General features: G+C 41.2%; 1 protein-coding gene across 1 annotated transcript in view; it reads right to left on the bottom strand.

Annotated features, from left to right (window-relative positions):
- Window positions 1–4154: 4154 nt before the first annotated feature.
- The window catches only part of TPD52 (tumor protein D52), a 138171-nt gene continuing 125082 nt past the window's right edge, over window positions 4155–17243 (bottom strand). The window contains 1 exon segment of the mRNA XM_068396339.1: window positions 4155–4446. Within this exon segment, the coding sequence (XP_068252440.1) occupies window positions 4293–4446 (154 nt within the window). The 3' untranslated portion in view covers window positions 4155–4292.

Raw genomic sequence — 17243 nt, forward strand, 5'->3', positions numbered from 1 at the left:
GCTATAGCACATCAGTCATCAGAAGAACATCGAACTATTTCCATTTTTCTTCCAACTCCACTTCATGATAAAGCTATTTTGCTTTCCAAGTATGTATAAGGTGTTTTAATGTTCTGTTCGTAAAATAAAAGGTAAATTTTAGGAAAACTTATTGAACTTATTAAAGCCTTCAAAACAGGATGCGAACAACACAAAAGCCAAAGTATTGCTTCAGCTAAAAGCCAAACCAGATTTGATTCAGTTTTTATTACAGCTAACTTTGCTTATAAGTAAAACCAGAAAGTGCTACAGACATTCAGGTATAGCACTGGGATGGAGCAAGATGTGGATGTGGGGTAGGGTGAAGTTCATGGGTGCTTCAGTTACAGTCCTAGAAAAAGCAAGTGTCCTAGCAGAACATGTGGAAATATTTCTTGTTTGTGTAGAAGTGAAGATTTGTACCTGCCCACAGCTACTTGCTACTAAATCCCCCAGCACCCTGTTGCCAGCGCGTACGTAGAGCACCTGACTGAGCGGGGCTGGCGAGGCTGAGTGGGCAGCCAGTCCTCCTCCTCCTCCTGGGGAGATGCATTCCGTGCTGTTCTCCGAGCACTGAGTGTTAACATCTCCAAGCGCAAATTTTACACTATACCAAGTGTGAATTACAACTACTTGAAGTGAATCTGTCATGCTCAACCAAATTTAAGTGAGAAATTTGTCAATTAAGAGATGTGGGCAGCACGTCTGCAGTATCTGATAGAGGAGAATGGAGAATTGAGTATCTGCTAATGAAGCAGGGTCTGTGTTGTTACTTGAGTTTTCAGAGAAAAAAAAAACTTAAACACTTTCAAAAATCAAGACTGTTACAGGAAAAAAAAACACTCTGAAAAATAGATCAGGAAACAAACAGATCTGCTAACACCAAACATCTTCTCAGCTGCATAATCAAAAAATTAATTGTGTTATATAAAACCCATATGATTTTATTAATTATCTTTGCTCATCTGGTCAATGCTTCAGCATAAGTGAAAATTACAAAATTTAGAAGAAAACACAGCATAGTATATAGAGAAATTCCTGATTTTGGCAGTCAGATGAACGTAGTTGCAGAACTTGGCTTATACTGGCAGGATAAGCCAATGGATTTTCAGCAAAATGATGGATTTACACTTACAGTTACAAAGCCTCGGTATGTCGAATATATACTTAAGCGATAAAGAGTATTCCAGGTGGTGGTGCAGGTCAGGCACAGTGCCGCAGGAGCTGGTGAGGTAGCTTTACCCTTCCTTTATGTTAGTAGAAACAACTATCCTCATACATGAAATAAGAATGGCCTCCAAACAAAGCGTCAGTTGCATGCAACTGCCCAAACCAAAGCCCATGCAAGGCCCCTCAGGAATCTGAACTATATGGACAAGGAGTCTTCACTGTGCATTGTTGAAGAAGAACAGGTTGTACGTACGCTTGTGTGTGTTTGGCAGCAGAACATGCAAAAAGAAGGAGCAAAAAGGCATGTGTCCATGAAGAAAGAGGGAACTCCCGGGAATAGGTGGCAACCAGCAAAAAAGTGTCTGCATTTGTTATTCTTCTGTATGGACAGCACTAGAAATACCTGTTTGCATTATGAATTTCTACTCTGATAAAAGATTGGAGTAAAAAATTAGAATAGTCTTATAGACACAGGGCCATGCAGTTGTGCCATTGTGGCACTTCAGTAACAAACAACATTGGCAGTTCCTTACGTTGCATTAAGGACGTGTAGTCTACACATATTCTTGGCATGTGTAGGTACTACAACTGTGAAACACAACCCCAAACGCCCACCACGAAGGTGTTTCAGAATTCCCTGCTCTGTCATTGTAATTCTGCATTTGGGAGTTGTACAGAACTGAGGCAATGGGTGATGGGCACAGGCTACCCCAAGTAAAGGCTCCTCCATGGGACAACTCTTGTCTGAACAGTTTAGAGGTCCAATAAATAACTGCCTTGAAGGTCACCAAAGATGAGCTGGGAGAACGACTGACTCTCCAAAGGCCAGAATGGCTAGCAGCAGCCTAAAGCCATTGAAAGTTCAACCACACGATTGGTAAGACTGAGTTGGTTTATGTGAACCTGTGGGTTTCCAAATAAAATACTAAGCTGGATTTGAAATAGCAACCACTACAGTCTCTAAAAGCCACTTCTCTAAAGGTTATCCAGAGGAAGATTTGATAAAATCACTATTTGATACCCTACTGTGAAATAACTCTTAGCCTGCCCCAAAATGTTAACGCATATATTTCCTGCCAAATCACTCTTATTTAAGGTTGATCAAGCATGTAGGATGAGTTACGTTCAACAGTCAGGATTTCTCTTCGATATTTTAAATCCCTTCTGACTTCTTAAAAAGGCTTTCTTTTTCTACTCCAGTGCTAGGATAACTCTTTACCTGAAGGCTAACATCCAATGAAATTCCTGTTCAAACTCCCCTGAGATCATTGAGATGAATAAGCAAATTAAAGCAACAAAATAAGCTCACATTGCTGGCTTCCTCTCTCTTGCTTGGATCTTTACTGATTTCAGAAACAAAACTTCAGTTTGCAAAACTATAAAAGGATCTGCTAAAACATGCCCATTCCCTTCAGGATGATTATGCATTTTCCATGTGATTCCTCCTGGTATTTTGGGCAAGTAAATACCTTATACTAAAAATATTCTCCTTGACAGATCATGCATGAGATGTATTTTGGAGACTACCTGTAGCGGCTGATGCCTGCACTGTACCTCTCTTCTCAGTATTACAAAGGGGCAGAGGTAGGAAAGGAGGGGTTTTTTGTTACTTTTGTCAAATTTTTCTTTTGGGCAGAAGAGTAAGACAGAATCAAACCACTATGTCACAGGGCTGTCGTTCCAGGTAAAAAGGCACTTCATCTTTCCTTTTGCTTTTCTATGTGCTTTCAAACAAGAGAATGAAAGATAACAATCTTTGAAAGAGAAATGACAATGTTTTTGGAAAAGACCTCTAAACAGATTAAAGCTTTTGTATCCTGTCCTAAATTAATTTTGTTGGACCGTATGAAGATTTGCAGAGTTTGGGTGGCAATGTGACCCACAGGCCAGCTGCAGTCTAACAGAATTGCTCAGCGTTTCTGCTCTCTGATGCCATCTTATCCAAGTGTCCCTCAGATGCAGACAAGGAAAGGGGGATGTCAGCTGTTGCAGCCTGGAGCTGGCTCCCCGATACCCTGCTTGTTTAGGGGTCTCCTCTTCCCTCACGTGACTGAAATACCAACACACTCAGTCACGAGAGGCAGACGGAGCTATACCATCCTTTAGTAGCTCCATCACTGCTCACGTGGCCTGCTCCAGCGGAAAGATGAGGTGTCTGTGGACTTGAGCAGCATGCATTTTGCTCAGTACATCTAGCGAGAAACCCACTGTCACTGGACAGTCACTGCAGACAAACAAGGCATATCACCTTAACAAACCTCGTTTTATTCCAGCATTTGGGAAAATATTTTAAGATTAAACAGGCTTTCTTTTGTAATTCAGTGGTATAAATAGCAAATTTCACTTGCCCTCAGCACACCTGCTAGGCACTATGCAGACTGCAAATGACTTTGCAGAATCCAGACTTGGATATACCAGAAATCAAAAGAAATGCTCTCTGATAGCAAATGCTCCAAGAAGATACTGGAAACACCATAGCATGATTCTTTGGTTGTGCATTCAAATACCCGTTATATTTATCTTAAATATACTTACAGAAACCTAAGGCCGACACTTGGCCTACACATGCATTGGAAATGAGAACTCCAATTAAAGCAAAGAATAATCTCTAGTTCTTCATGCAGATGGAGAGAAAAGTGTGATGTATTATGACAGAGATTAAAACCAGTATCTGCAGTAAACATTCTGCACTGCAACTTGGAAATCAGGAACCCCTGACATTGTTCTGTACAAAACATTGTACTGGAAGAAGCACCATGAGAGCAAGCTTTGGACTTCCTCCATGGAAGTACAATGGCTTTGATCAACATGCCTTTGGGATGGAAAGACGAACCCTGGAATTCTTTATACAAGATATGCAAACATTCAACTAATATTACCTACAGAAGCTCAGCTAACCTTTCACATTTAAATCTAATGGCAAAGAGCTAGAAAGATAAGTGAATAAAAATGGAGCAAGAATCAGGTACGATGTGCTTATTGTCTTTTATTGATCTCATTATTTACATAACCAAGCAGACAGAAACTTTTAATTTATTTCCTAAGGAAACATTTCATTTGTATAATTTGCTAGAGAGCACCAAGTGCATTAATTTACATGAGATTTACTCTTTTTGCTTTGTTTGCTTGCTTTCCATGAGCCCTAAAAGCACCGCATCAGCTTCCAGCAATGTTGTATCAGTTGTTGCACCCAAGAACCTAGATGTGAGTTCAAGATCCAGCAGTTTCAGGCGTACTCGGGTTCCTCGCTGATATTTTCTGTGAAGAAAAGGGGAGATGAGGAAGAAGGTAAGTTTTGTTAAGCAACAGCCTTGCATCTCCTAAGGCTGCCCTCCCATCCGCGGACCGAAGTAGCAGCCCCATAGAAGACAACGTGCTGCAATGGAAGTCCAACACTGTTGTAATGCATCAGCACTAAAACTGCTGGGACATGCTCTGTAACACCACAGAGCCAGCCTCTGTTGATACAATCCTACTCATGGAAGAGCAGACACCACCAGATCCTGCTGAGGGAATGCAGGCTCTACACAAAAGCAGTTTATTATATAGGAAACTGTTTGTGTCTTCCATCAAAATATTTTACTGTATCATCTGTTATCAGGCACACAATTATCTGCAGGACAATATATCATTAAAGGGGAGGACAAGTCATCATTAGATCACTGATGACATTGCTATTATCAAAAAAGTATGATGCCAGCTAACTATGGTTTATACTTCCAACTCTGGGCCTTGGGCGAGGGAACTTTTCTTGTCTTATCCCCCCCTCCAAAGAGTGGGTATCATCTGCAAGTTTTTTACTACATATAATTAAAAAGAAACCCCACAACTATTGTAATGAAACATTCTGCCTACAGAGTTGGGTTTTCTTGTTTTATGCTCTTTTTTTTTTTCTTTCTGTTTCCTTTTAAATCAGAAGATGCCAGTGTTCAACATGTTTTAAAAACAGACACCGTGTCAAGATGGCCATGCCAAATTAGCAGAGATTTTTGAAACACTAGCATCTTTCATAACACACCTGCAGAGCTACTGATCAAAGTCCAGCAATAAAGCGTTTGACACGGTCTCCCACAGCATCCTCGCAGCTAAACTGGGGAAGTGTGGTCTGGATGATCGGGTAGTGAGGTGAATTGTGAACTGGCTGAAGGAAAGAAGCCAGAGAGTGGTGGTCAATGGGACAGAGTCCAGTTGGAGGCCTGTGTCTAGCGGAGTCCCTCAAGGGTCGGTACTGGGACCAGTTCTATTCAATATATTCATTAATGACTTGGATGAGGGAATAGAGTGCACTGTCAGCAAGTTCGCTGATGACACAAAACTGGGAGGAGTGGCTGACACACCGGAAGGCTGCGCAGCCATTCAGAGAGACCTGGACAGGCTGGAGAGTTGGGCGGGGAGAAATTTAATGAGATATAACAAGGGCAAGTGTAGAGTCCTGCATCTGGGCAAGAACAACCCCATGTACCAGTACAAGTTGGGGGCAGACCTGTTGGAGATCAGCGTAGGGGAAAGGGACCTGGGGGTCCTAGTGGACAGCAGGATGACCATGAGCCAACAGTGTGCCCTTGTGGCCAAGAAGACCAATGGCATCCTGGGGTGTATTAGAAGGGGTGTGGTTAGCAGATCGAGAGAGGTTCTCCTCCCCCTCTACTCTGCCCTGGTGAGGCCGCATCTGGAATATTGTGTCCAGTTCTGGGCCCCTCAGTTCAAGAAGGACAGGGAACTGCTAGAGAGAGTCCAGCGCAGAGCCACGAAGATGATTAAGGGAGTGGAACATCTCCCTTATGAGGAGAGGCTGAGGGAGCTGGGTCTCTTTAGCTTGGAGAAGAGGAGACTGAGGGGTGACCTCATTAATGTTTCTAAATATGGAAAGGGCAAGTGTCAAGAGGATGGAGCCAGGCTCTTCTCAGTGACATCCCTTGACAGGACAAGGGGCAATGGGTGCAAGCTGGAACACAGGAGGTTCCGCATAAATATGAGGAAAAACTTCTTTACGGTGAGGGTGACCGAACACTGGAACAGGCTGCCCAGAGAGGTTGTGGAGTCTCCTTCTCTGGAGACATTCAAAACCCGCCTGGACGCGTTCCTGTGTGATATGGTCTAGGTAATCCTGCTCCGGCAGGGGGATTGGACTAGATGATCTTTTGAGGTCCCTTCCAATCCCTAACATTCTGTGATTCTGTGTGATTCTGTGATTCTGTAATAAACCTGAGAATTACTCTTCTTTTGAAAGTTCAAGCCATACCCTTTTTTTTTCTAGTCAAAGCATAAAGAGCTGAAGATGCCTCAAGCTTGACTACCTTGAGCAAAAGCAAAAGAAAGTTTGAAACATTCTCCAGTTACAGACCGGAGAAAATGTAACAGGGAAGTCTAGTTGAATGAATTTCCACCTTGCTCATTTTCACCTTCAGCCTGGGTGAAAACTGTTTGCTAGCATGGAGCAAAACTGAATCGGGTTTCAACCTTCTTCAGTACATCAAACCAAGATCCTTTTGGAAAACTAAACATTTGGAAAAGATGCTGGACTTGCATGGTTTTTTCCATTTTCTGTCAATTGTATCTTATATTAATTTCCTGTGGCGCTTCGTCAGTCCTGGGTAGTATACTCAGTTATGTTACAAACAGCAAAGGAAGATCATTTGGTACCTCCACTCTGAACAAGTAGCTACGTTGGGTACTTCGGCGAGCAAGGTTTCTGTCAGCACTCGTCCCAATGAACCCTGTGATGATCTGCATAAATCAACACAGTGGAAATACTGCACACTTTCTTAAAAACGGGAAACTGAAGTCCTTCCTCTGCCCAAAATGCAAGTAAACACTGTTGTGGTGAAGAGTACAGCACAGCTACCAAAGACAGAACAGCTATGTGAGGTTGTTACCTGAATAGCTGGAAAAGATCAATTCTGCCCTGTCCTATGCGAAATATTTGCATTTCAAAACAGAACAGTTTCACAACTGATTATAGTAATTCATGAAAGCTAACATGCAACATTTCAGAGGAATAAGACAAAGGAAAAACAAAATTAAAAGACTATGGATAAGATCTTAAAAATGGATGGTATTTTCCAGGATTTGTTACACTTATTTAAAAGAGAAAGCTCTCCAAAGAAGTCAGGATGTTTTGAGATAAGAAGGGGAATGAAGAGGAAAGCTCCTCACTCCTTCCAGCAGCCAACAGCTGAACCAGCTGACTAGTGATTTTATCCACTTGTGTATACGGGATAAATCCACAGAAAATTCTGTAGCATGAACACAACCTTTGCCTTACTGACAGCTGCAGGCTAGATGGGTTGCCTTAGCATCCAACCACAAAGTTATCCTGATCCCTAACACTATCTTTGGCGTAAATGATCAGACTTTTGTGCCTTTATCAATGAGCGTGAAAAGTGGATGGGGCATGAGAAAAGATAAATTTTTTTAAAAAAAAAGACAGAGAGAAATTAATTTTTTCAAGAAGGCGAAAGAAGAGGGAGAGGGGGATATCTGAGAGGAAGAAGTGGTCTATGGAAACAGAAAAGAGGGAGCTGACACCTTATGATGAGGAAAAAACGAGGCTTGGGAAGATACAAAAGAGGATAAATGGTAAAGTGGGTGACAAGAAAGCACTGAAAACACTGTAGGCAAATAGTGTAGAAATGAAGGAAACAGTATACAGAGTAGAGCCACACAAGAGGAAAAAGTCACTGAAAAGACTGCATAAAACGAAGTTTGAGTGACACTAAACTCAGATCTGTGAACTACAACATTCTGTGTTGCTTTTAAAAAGATGAAGGACATGTTTTTAACCTAATAAAACTTAATACTAAAACTAGTGGTTCTGTGACAAATTTTAAAGACCAGCAATCCCTCTGCCTTTTACTTCTCTCCTTTCTCCTAGAGGAAACGCAGCTCAGCAATAATGAAAAGCAGGACGCTATTGTGAAAACTGGCTTTAGAGTCCAACACTTTTCTACAGAAGATCGAACTGAACAAGGTTTATATTGAATTATAAGTCCTCTCCCTATTAGACAGCATGGCGTAGCAGAGATATTGAGTTCCGTCTTTGTAACTGGAATACAAAATATTACTTTCATCATGCAACAGTTCCTTTTGGGCTGGTTGCTAGACTACAGTAGTAAGTGTTTTGCAAGTGAATGAATTAAACTAATTTTTTCTAATCAAACCTTTAAATGTGCTATTTAGAACAAGGAAAGTCCATGAGGGAAATCTGTGAAGAAACTGTACTTTTCATGATTAATATATCTAATGTAATAATAAATCAATAATCTTAAGCATGACTGTCCCCATTTTAGCATTACAAAGACATTGCTCATTGTATAGTCTGCAGAGGACTTTGCTCAAATTTCCAGACATGCCTTTAGCATATATTTATAATGCAAAATCTAAGCAAGTGTATTTTCATAAAAAGCACCACAATCTTGAATGCTGCTTCAGTAACTCAAACAGATTCCAGATACTTTAATCGTACTTAACTCAGTTATTAAAGGTGGTTTTCCAGTCACAGCACATCTGCTCACAACGAGATCCTGAAGAACATCACTTTAGGGAGCTGACACAACTGCCAATTTGTGTGAATATAAACATTTGGGTTTGTGACAGATGTTCCCTACAGCTAAAACACTTTAGAATAAAAGAGAAGTGGAAAATGTAGAAAAAGTAGAAACACGAACACAACATTCAGTGGTGGTCTATCCACCACATTTAGAGCAAGAGGAAATGATAGGTTGCTCTACAGATAGGAAGCATATTCTATCCACAAAGGTATTTATCCTTAAAACAGATAAAACTATCCTATAGTTAAAGCAGAAGCTTGAAGCAGGACCCAGAAACAAAGCAGGCATTTTATTACTGTCAGGAACGGTGTCCTAGGAGACACAGGACACCAGTGTAAAAGGAAAGAAACCGTCCTACTCCATTTTGCAAAAGGACTTGCTTTATTTTTAAGTAACAATGCTGGTATTCAAGATCACCCTATCTCATGACCATCATCAGGAACCATTAACCTTCGCCCAACCCCCAAGAACTGTGTTTGTCAACGATGCACGTGTTTTCCTCCTACCACTTCCTATGGCCAGTTAAGAGTATTAAATTCACTCTGAAGGAGACAAAGGTAGTTTCGTTGCATACCTAAGGGAAGGTATAGGAATATTGTACAGAACTTTAAAAAATTATTTTGCAAGCAGAGTCAAAGCTTTCTCCACTTATATAGAATTTATTTATAAGAGCTACCAATTTTAACCCTTTGGAAACACCAGTTTTGCATGGAAGGACTCCGCCTAACATCCAGCTTCAGAGGTGGGAATCCACCGGCTGATGTTGCTGAGCCATAACCCTGTCTCAGGCCAATGTCAGTAGAGCATCCACTGAAGCACCCATGAGAAACCTTCACCTGAACTTCAGCCAAGGATCAATGGGCTCCAAAAAGCTTTCTCTAGTTTGAATGAGTGTTTGCAGGCTTCTTTCCATCTCTTCTGGAGTAGGCAAAGCACCGGGTACAGGCGCACCGTTCCTCAAACGTCTGCTTCCAGAAGATGACTTTAAGTTAAGTTGGAGGCAACCCAAATAATTGTTTTAGTGCTCCTTGTAATTTTTGGACTGTCACAGAAAAGAATTTGAAAAGAAGCAAGATGAAAATCCTTTTTCTTATTTAAACCATAAGTCTGTACAACCATACATCACCAATATAACACAGCATGTAAGAGCACAGAGAAAGCATACAGTACAGCCTTGCTGGTGCTGCTTAAAGAAACTTTAAAAGCAAATACAAAAATTAAAGTTTATGTCCTTTTAGTACATTAAAAGTAGGGCCTTTTATCTTTGCATGCAAATACCAAACTACTGTGTCTTAACTGACATAAAGTAGGTCTCCTCTTTGCTGAACACACATAAATAGCACAGCGTCCACTTCCAGAATTAAGCAACTTGGAAGCTTCCTTCTGACTGACTATATCCCTTCTATGGCAAGTTGGTCCCTATCCTAATCCTTTCACTTTTGCACTTAAGCTTTAAATCTCTCAAAATCTTCATCATAAAGGAAACAGCCAAAACCTCCAAAACTCGTCAGTCAAGATTTTAAACTTGTAATTTTACTATGCCCCCTTAAAACATATGTATAACCCCCCCCCCTCTATATTTTTACATAATAAAATTGGAGGGGGAGGATATGGAACAACGTATTTCAGCTCTTGCTAACTTTCAAGAAAGCTGGGGGGGGGAAATGTTCTTTTTTTAATTTAAAAGTCATTTCAGGCTACACCAAAAGGTTTACAAAGGGAGTTAATCATAGAATCATAGAATGGTTCGGGTTGGAAGGGACTTTAAAGATCATCTAGTTCCAACCCCCCTGCCACAGGCAGGGACACCTTTCCTCTAGACCACGTTGCTCAAAGCCCCATCCAACCTGGCCTTAAACACTGCCAGGGAGGGAGCAGCCACAACTTCTCTGGGCAACCTGTTCCAGTGTCTCACCACCCTCACAGGAAAGAATTTCTTCCTAATATCTAATCTAAATCTCTCCTCTTTCAGTTCAAAACCATCTCCCCTTGTCCTGTCACTACTTGCCCTTGTAAAGAGTCCCTCTCCCGCTTTCCTGTAGGCCCCCTTCAGGTACTGGAAGGCTGCTAGAAGGTGTCCCCAGAGCCTTCTCTTCTCTAGGCTGAAGAGCCCCAACTCTCTCAGCCTGTCTTCACAGCAGAGGTGCTCCAGCCCTCTGATCATCTTTGTGGCCCTCCTCTGGACTCGCTCCAACAGCTCCATGTCCTTCTTATGTTGGGGGCCCCAGAGCTGAATGCAGTACTCCAGGTGGGGTCTCATGAGAGCGGAGTAAAGGGGCAGAATCACCTCTCTCGACCTGCTGGCCACGCTGCTTTTGATGCAGCCCAGGATGCAGTTGGCCTTAACTTGGAAAGCAATGAGCATGTAAAAACAAGTAGGCTATAACTAAAAATAGTTTTTTGATCCTAATTATACCATTTGCTACCAAGAATATGGGACAGTAGCTTTGCAGGTGTGCAATTTCACATGTAGAGGAAGCATCCTCATTACTACATGACATCAAGAATTTTATTCAAACTCTAAATTACAGGTTTAAACATTAAAGCCTTTTGTTAAACTGTCCAAGATTTAAAACTGCATGTGATCACAAATTAGCAAGCCGTCCTTTTTCTATTAAAACTACTCAAGTTATTATTTTAAAATTTAAAGCAACAAACCTTCTATTCCTGAAAACAGTGCTACAAAAATAACAATGCAACTACAGAAATCACTGAGTCTCACCGGGCCTTGGCTAGTATTTCCCACTCATTTTAAAAATGCATTCACAGATACCTTCTATTTCATACTATCAAGATACAGGACTGCTATTTTGAGACAAATGGAGTATTTTAGCTTATATTCCCTTTGTTTTGTTACTGGTTTTTAGTCTCCATTGCTTTCTTTTGGAACGATAACCTGCGCAATGCAAAGCTGAATGAACTAGCTGGGGCTGGCTGTGACCCCTCTCACCCATCGTTCATTCCTCCGTGCCATCTGTCTCACTCCTCATAAACATGCACTTCTGAACGGAGCAGGAAGGCAACTATTAAACCTGGTTTTTAATCCCTATACTGAGGTTGTCATTTGGAGAATTTAATTTGAATTTTTTACATTTTTTTGTATCATTATTCTTTAACGTCTCCCAACACATTCTAGTGATGGCTTTCAAAAACTGCAATAAAAGGAACGCCTAGATTATCTCCCATACAAAATGTATTAATACAAAACACTTCAAAGACAGGGTTACAGTGAGCCATGGTACTCTCAGAGAATGCCATGAGAAGTCTCGATGTCTTTCTTTTTTGTACTGTGAGAATTTCAAGTGTGTTTCTTGGATCTATTATTCATGAGGTTTTGTTTCAGAGCCTTAACAGGGCACAGTACAGAACAGTTTAACATTCTCAGCGGTTTCATTTCCTTTTTTATCATTTGGAAGACATCACATTATCAACCTCAGAAAAAAATACAACAAAAAAAGGTAATGAAGTAAATTCAGCCATCACTTTTTCTCCAGATTTTTTGTTCACCATTCTCACCACCGTTCAAATCCACTCAAAATCACCCTGTAGCTCCTCCCTAGTAAGACTGAAACCCCAAGGCAACACCAGCAGCGAGCCCACCACTAACTGACCCCAGCCAGCAGCAAAGCACTGCAGCTGGAGTGGGACGAAGCTGTGTGTGGAACGATTCACCTTGTTTCTCAAAAATGTTTTGAAGCATTCACAGATGCTGCTCAAGCCCACGTTGGTCACAACTTTATGAGCAAAGGGAGGCCATACGGCCAGCTCACGCAGCTACCTTGGCACAGATCTATATGACTTTTGTATAGACCACCCTCTGATGCCCTACAGGAGGGGAGCACAGCAAGAGCACACCACTTCCCAGCAAGCCCTCAGTCATTGCCAGTATACATAAAATTCTTGTTCAGAAGACATACGGATGAGACAGAGATTAGCAGATTGTTGTCAAGTTGAAGGCAGCGTAGTTTTACACAGTCATCTACATCTTGCTAAAGTGGCTTCTTCCAGCAAGGTACACGTTGCACATCTAGCAAGAGGGGGACGACAATCCTGCTTCCAGCAGCTCGATACAGCAGTCATAACACCCCCCAGCCTCCTCAGTAAGAGCTCCTAGGCAATGCTGGGACAAAAAGACCAAATCCTGGCTTTGTGTGTACGAGCAAGACGGTGGAAAGTGGCAGTAGAAAGGCAGCATGAATTCTGCACAGAGCAGAATATGGGATGGTAAGAGAGATATTAGGAGTATGCAGTATCCTGCTGCCTACCTTTCTTTAAACGTTATTAAAGGGAGGAGAAAGAACATGCATAAAACTGAATAACCACGTACAGATCTTGATCTGTTAATTATTAAAAAGATTGAGCTGTTTACACCTTTACAGAAAGAAAATAGTGGTATTAAAAGGCACTTAAATCTATCTGGGAAAAGCATGTAACAGAAGGAAACTGAAGTCCAACAAATGCAAATAAGAATCACAATTTTGCCAATAATATTGATGAACTACTAGAAAAAAACTCCAAGCACTGAGACTTTTCAGCCATTAATGGCTTCAACTGAAGAGATGTCAAAACAGATGTGTTAGTTCAGTTCAGGTAACCTGCTGAAATGTCATGTCTCGTGGTACAGTGAAGTCCTGAGAGATGACCTGAAGGTCCCTTCTGGCTTAAATTTTATTCATCCATTATTTATTATCACAGCACCCAGTCATTCAAATGAAGGATGGATGCTCAAAATAGGAGTTTCAAAGCATCCCTGTTCTCTGCAATCAAACACTTCACAAAAAATGCTCCAAGGTTGCTGGTTATATTCCATCAGAAAATGCAATCTTTCTTCTTGTGACTCATTGCCACTTCAGCTGCATTTGTTTCCCATTCAATTTATTTTCCTCTTTCCATAGACTAAGCAAGCAAACATGCTCTCATTTCTTCTGAACATTTGCAGTTTGTGACACCTGCTTAATAATTTTTCAGAATATTTTTGCTCCTCGTGTCAAAGCCATCCTTTTACAAGGACAAAGGCTATACTATGCTAGATACAAGCAGAGATCTAGATAGTCTGCTAGATAAAAGCCTCTCATACTCTTGGAAGCATTTAGATACTCTTGGAAGCATTTAGCAGAATGCTATAAGCCTGTATGAAACCATCAGCTTAAACAACAGTCACTGTCACCTTGGTGCTTTCGAACAACAGTGCCTAAGTAGAACCTATAGCAAGCATCACTAAAACCAACAGGTACTTTATGCACCTGAGGAAGTCTAAAACCAACCCCACTTTGCTCTGACCACTACTAAATCAGAAATTTGAAATTAATACCATTAAATTTGGGGATATTAGCTAGATCCTGAGATGTGAAAACCGTTCTGGAGCACCTGGAAATACCCCTGGCCAACTGGAGCTTACAGAAGCATGCACACACACGGTCACTGCGTGGACTGACACTACCAAACAGACTGGTAAGAGCAGCAGAATTTGAGGGACACCTCATCATTAGGGGGTAAAATATTGTCTCCAGTTATGCTTACGGAGCTGCCCAAACCCATAGCATATTGATCAAGCTTTGGCATCTTCATTCTGTGGGACTCAAGTGCAGGGACCTTGTCACCCTTCCCTGTGTCTCTGCTGCTGGCTATTGAGACGACTGGCAGACGACTGAAAGGGGCACAGACGTAGGTGAATGAAACATGGAAGTTTTCATTCCTGTAGCTAAAAGAAGGTAAATGCAAAGCCTGACAAGAATTGTTTTATGATTGTCATGGAAAACCCTGAGCAAACCACTGTGAAGACACTGTCAAGCTCTGCTATTAAAATGATATCAATAAACAATGACATTTGTTTCTATGACAGCAAAAAAATAAGGCCAAAGATGCCAAATATTTAAATCTAATTCTGTTCCACTCAGTATGGACATGTGGACTCTCAGTAGAACTTCTTAGTTGTGAAAAACTTCTAAAAAGTAACATGTTTGCCTTCAATTAGGACAAAAAACAAAGTACCCAATATTTACTAGAACAAACTAAAAAAATCTTGCTGTAATTTTTGCTACAGTGTCCACAAGAATCAATTTGCATTCACTAAAACTTTTGGGACAGGATCATTCCCTTTTTAGAGAAGAAATCCACAGAATAATCTATATTTTAAAATGTACTTCATATCACATCAAAGATGAATGCTATAACCTTTTCTCCATGGTATGGTGAGGTAAGCTTTGACAAATGAAACCTGCAATAGGTGGCTCCTGTCATCTAAGAACTTGTATCAGATATAAAATTATGTCATCATACAGTAATTCCGGCCAGGTGCTTTCTCGGTCTATAACGTAAAACATATCCTTTAACTTGAGAGGAAATATCACTCTAAAGGAACCAAATTAAAGAAATCTGAGTCTTTAGCACAAACTGTTACATATTTTCTGCTGTTTAAACTATGCAATGAACTATTTTGATTAAAATATTGCTTTGTGACTTATAAAATGCTAAAAAATAAAGATTATTATATAATTAAATATATAAAAAATTTAGCCAATTATACTACATAACATCAAAAAACCCATAGGCCTTCACGCTCGTGGCCACCAGAAGCCAGGCAAACTGCTTAAAAGATGAAAGAAAAAGGTACCCAAGTGAAAAAAACCCAACAAACTCATGCAAAGCATGCTCTAGCACATATTCTTCTGTCCGTCTTTCTGCAAGTGATCTCTATCTCAGTTCCTGTCCCTTGCCTTTCCCATGCTGGGACCTTGTCTCAGTGAGATACTTTTCATGTACATAGTCCTAAACCTTCAGCCCTCCAAATTTCACACAGTTTCCACAATACTGTTCTAGTGTTCCTCTTAATACACGTGGTCTCAAATTTTACTCTTTTTCTACACTTACTTTGTTTCCCTAATCACAACTCCTCCTCTGATCTCTCACTGCCTGACCAGGCGTTTCCAGTTTTCTTGTTGGACCCTAGGAAAAACTATTAGACCTTTTTTTCTTGTCCTTTCTTACTTACTGCCTCCTCACTTATCCTAGTCCCAGCCCATGTATCCACCAACCTCATTCTCCTTTCAGTTTCTTACCCCATCACAGGTTTTTCTTGCACCAGTACCAACCAGGTTCAGTCATCTTTTTTTCTTGCACTGCTGCCCAGTTTTCTCACTCAGCCATTTCCAGTCCCCTTGCACCAGCCATCCTGGCAGGTCTCTTATAAGGGATTAAAAATAGTAGGTTTTGATAATCCAGAGATGGTTATTATCAAAATTCAAATCAAGACTGTTTCTCCCCCTAACTGTCTGGGTAATGACACCAGCTACGGGAACAATGACAACGCATTTAAAAACCTGCCCAGCCTTGGTGCTCAACCCTCAAGCTTTGTACAGCTTGAAGAAGCTGTCACACAGGAAAAACTTCAGCAAACCAGGATAATTCACATACTGCCACCAGGTTTTTGCAGACATGTCTTCTAACCCTGCTCTGATGCTCCCATCTGTGCTGATGGTAAGTACTGTCCATGTCCTTTCGTTGTCTTTAAACCCCATCATAGCTATAAATTGGATTCATTCTTCTCTTGGGAGAGGCGGATACAGAAGACGGGTGGGGAGACTAGAACAGCTAACCCAGCGGCACTGAGTGCTGGTAACCATGTCAATGTAACGGCTGGCATATACAGACAGACAGAAAACAGAGCTGCTGAACAGCTGAAGCAGATACTTGAATTCTCAGTTGCACGCGAATCCAACAGGAGAGATGGGGAACGTGCTAAAGGTGGGGTAAGGCTGGGCACTAACAGTTTGCAGTCTCAGAGAGAGACTGGGAGGGGGAAGGGGGGTCTGGAGGAGATGCAGGTTGAGGAATAAAACTTTGGAGAATGTGGGTGAGGTCTGTGGAGAATACTGGATTGGTGAGAGTTGATGGGCTTGAGCGAAAAGGAGGAAGAACTGGATAGGGCTCTAAGACAAGAGCAGCTGGAGGTACCATGTGGTTCCCCTTTATCAATCAACTAAAGCTGGGGGAGGACTGCTGAAAAGTATCAGTCTCTTCCCTGAACCTCCCTATTCTCATGTCTTTCCCCAGTTCTCCTTTTGGCTGCTGGTGCCCACACAACAGCACCAACAATCTGCCCTCTGGCTTGCTCAGTCACTCTTACTGTTCACCTATGGCAAAAGTTAAGTCACATTTATGTAACAGTTGGTCTATAACATGCATCATATGCCAATTGGTCAGACAACTGCAAGACACTCAGTGAAGAAGTAATGCAAGATTTTAACTAAGAACATCTGACAGTATCAACACTGGTCGAAGTCTGACAAAGCTAAAAGAGGATAAAATAGGATCTTGTGGGGGAAAAAGCACCACTGTAACAACATATTATAAACCTAAACTATTTCCAGTGCACACAAATCATCTTGAAACATCACTGAGTGTGCAAATCTAGAATATATACCTATAAACACCAAATAACAATACCCACCATTTTAAGGTATGTCAAGTAATACTTCTTTACATTTCAATTACTTGTTAGTGTCC

The sequence above is a fragment of the Nyctibius grandis genome, chromosome 3, assembly GCF_013368605.1.
Source record: "Nyctibius grandis isolate bNycGra1 chromosome 3, bNycGra1.pri, whole genome shotgun sequence".
NCBI lineage: Eukaryota > Metazoa > Chordata > Aves > Nyctibiiformes > Nyctibiidae > Nyctibius > Nyctibius grandis.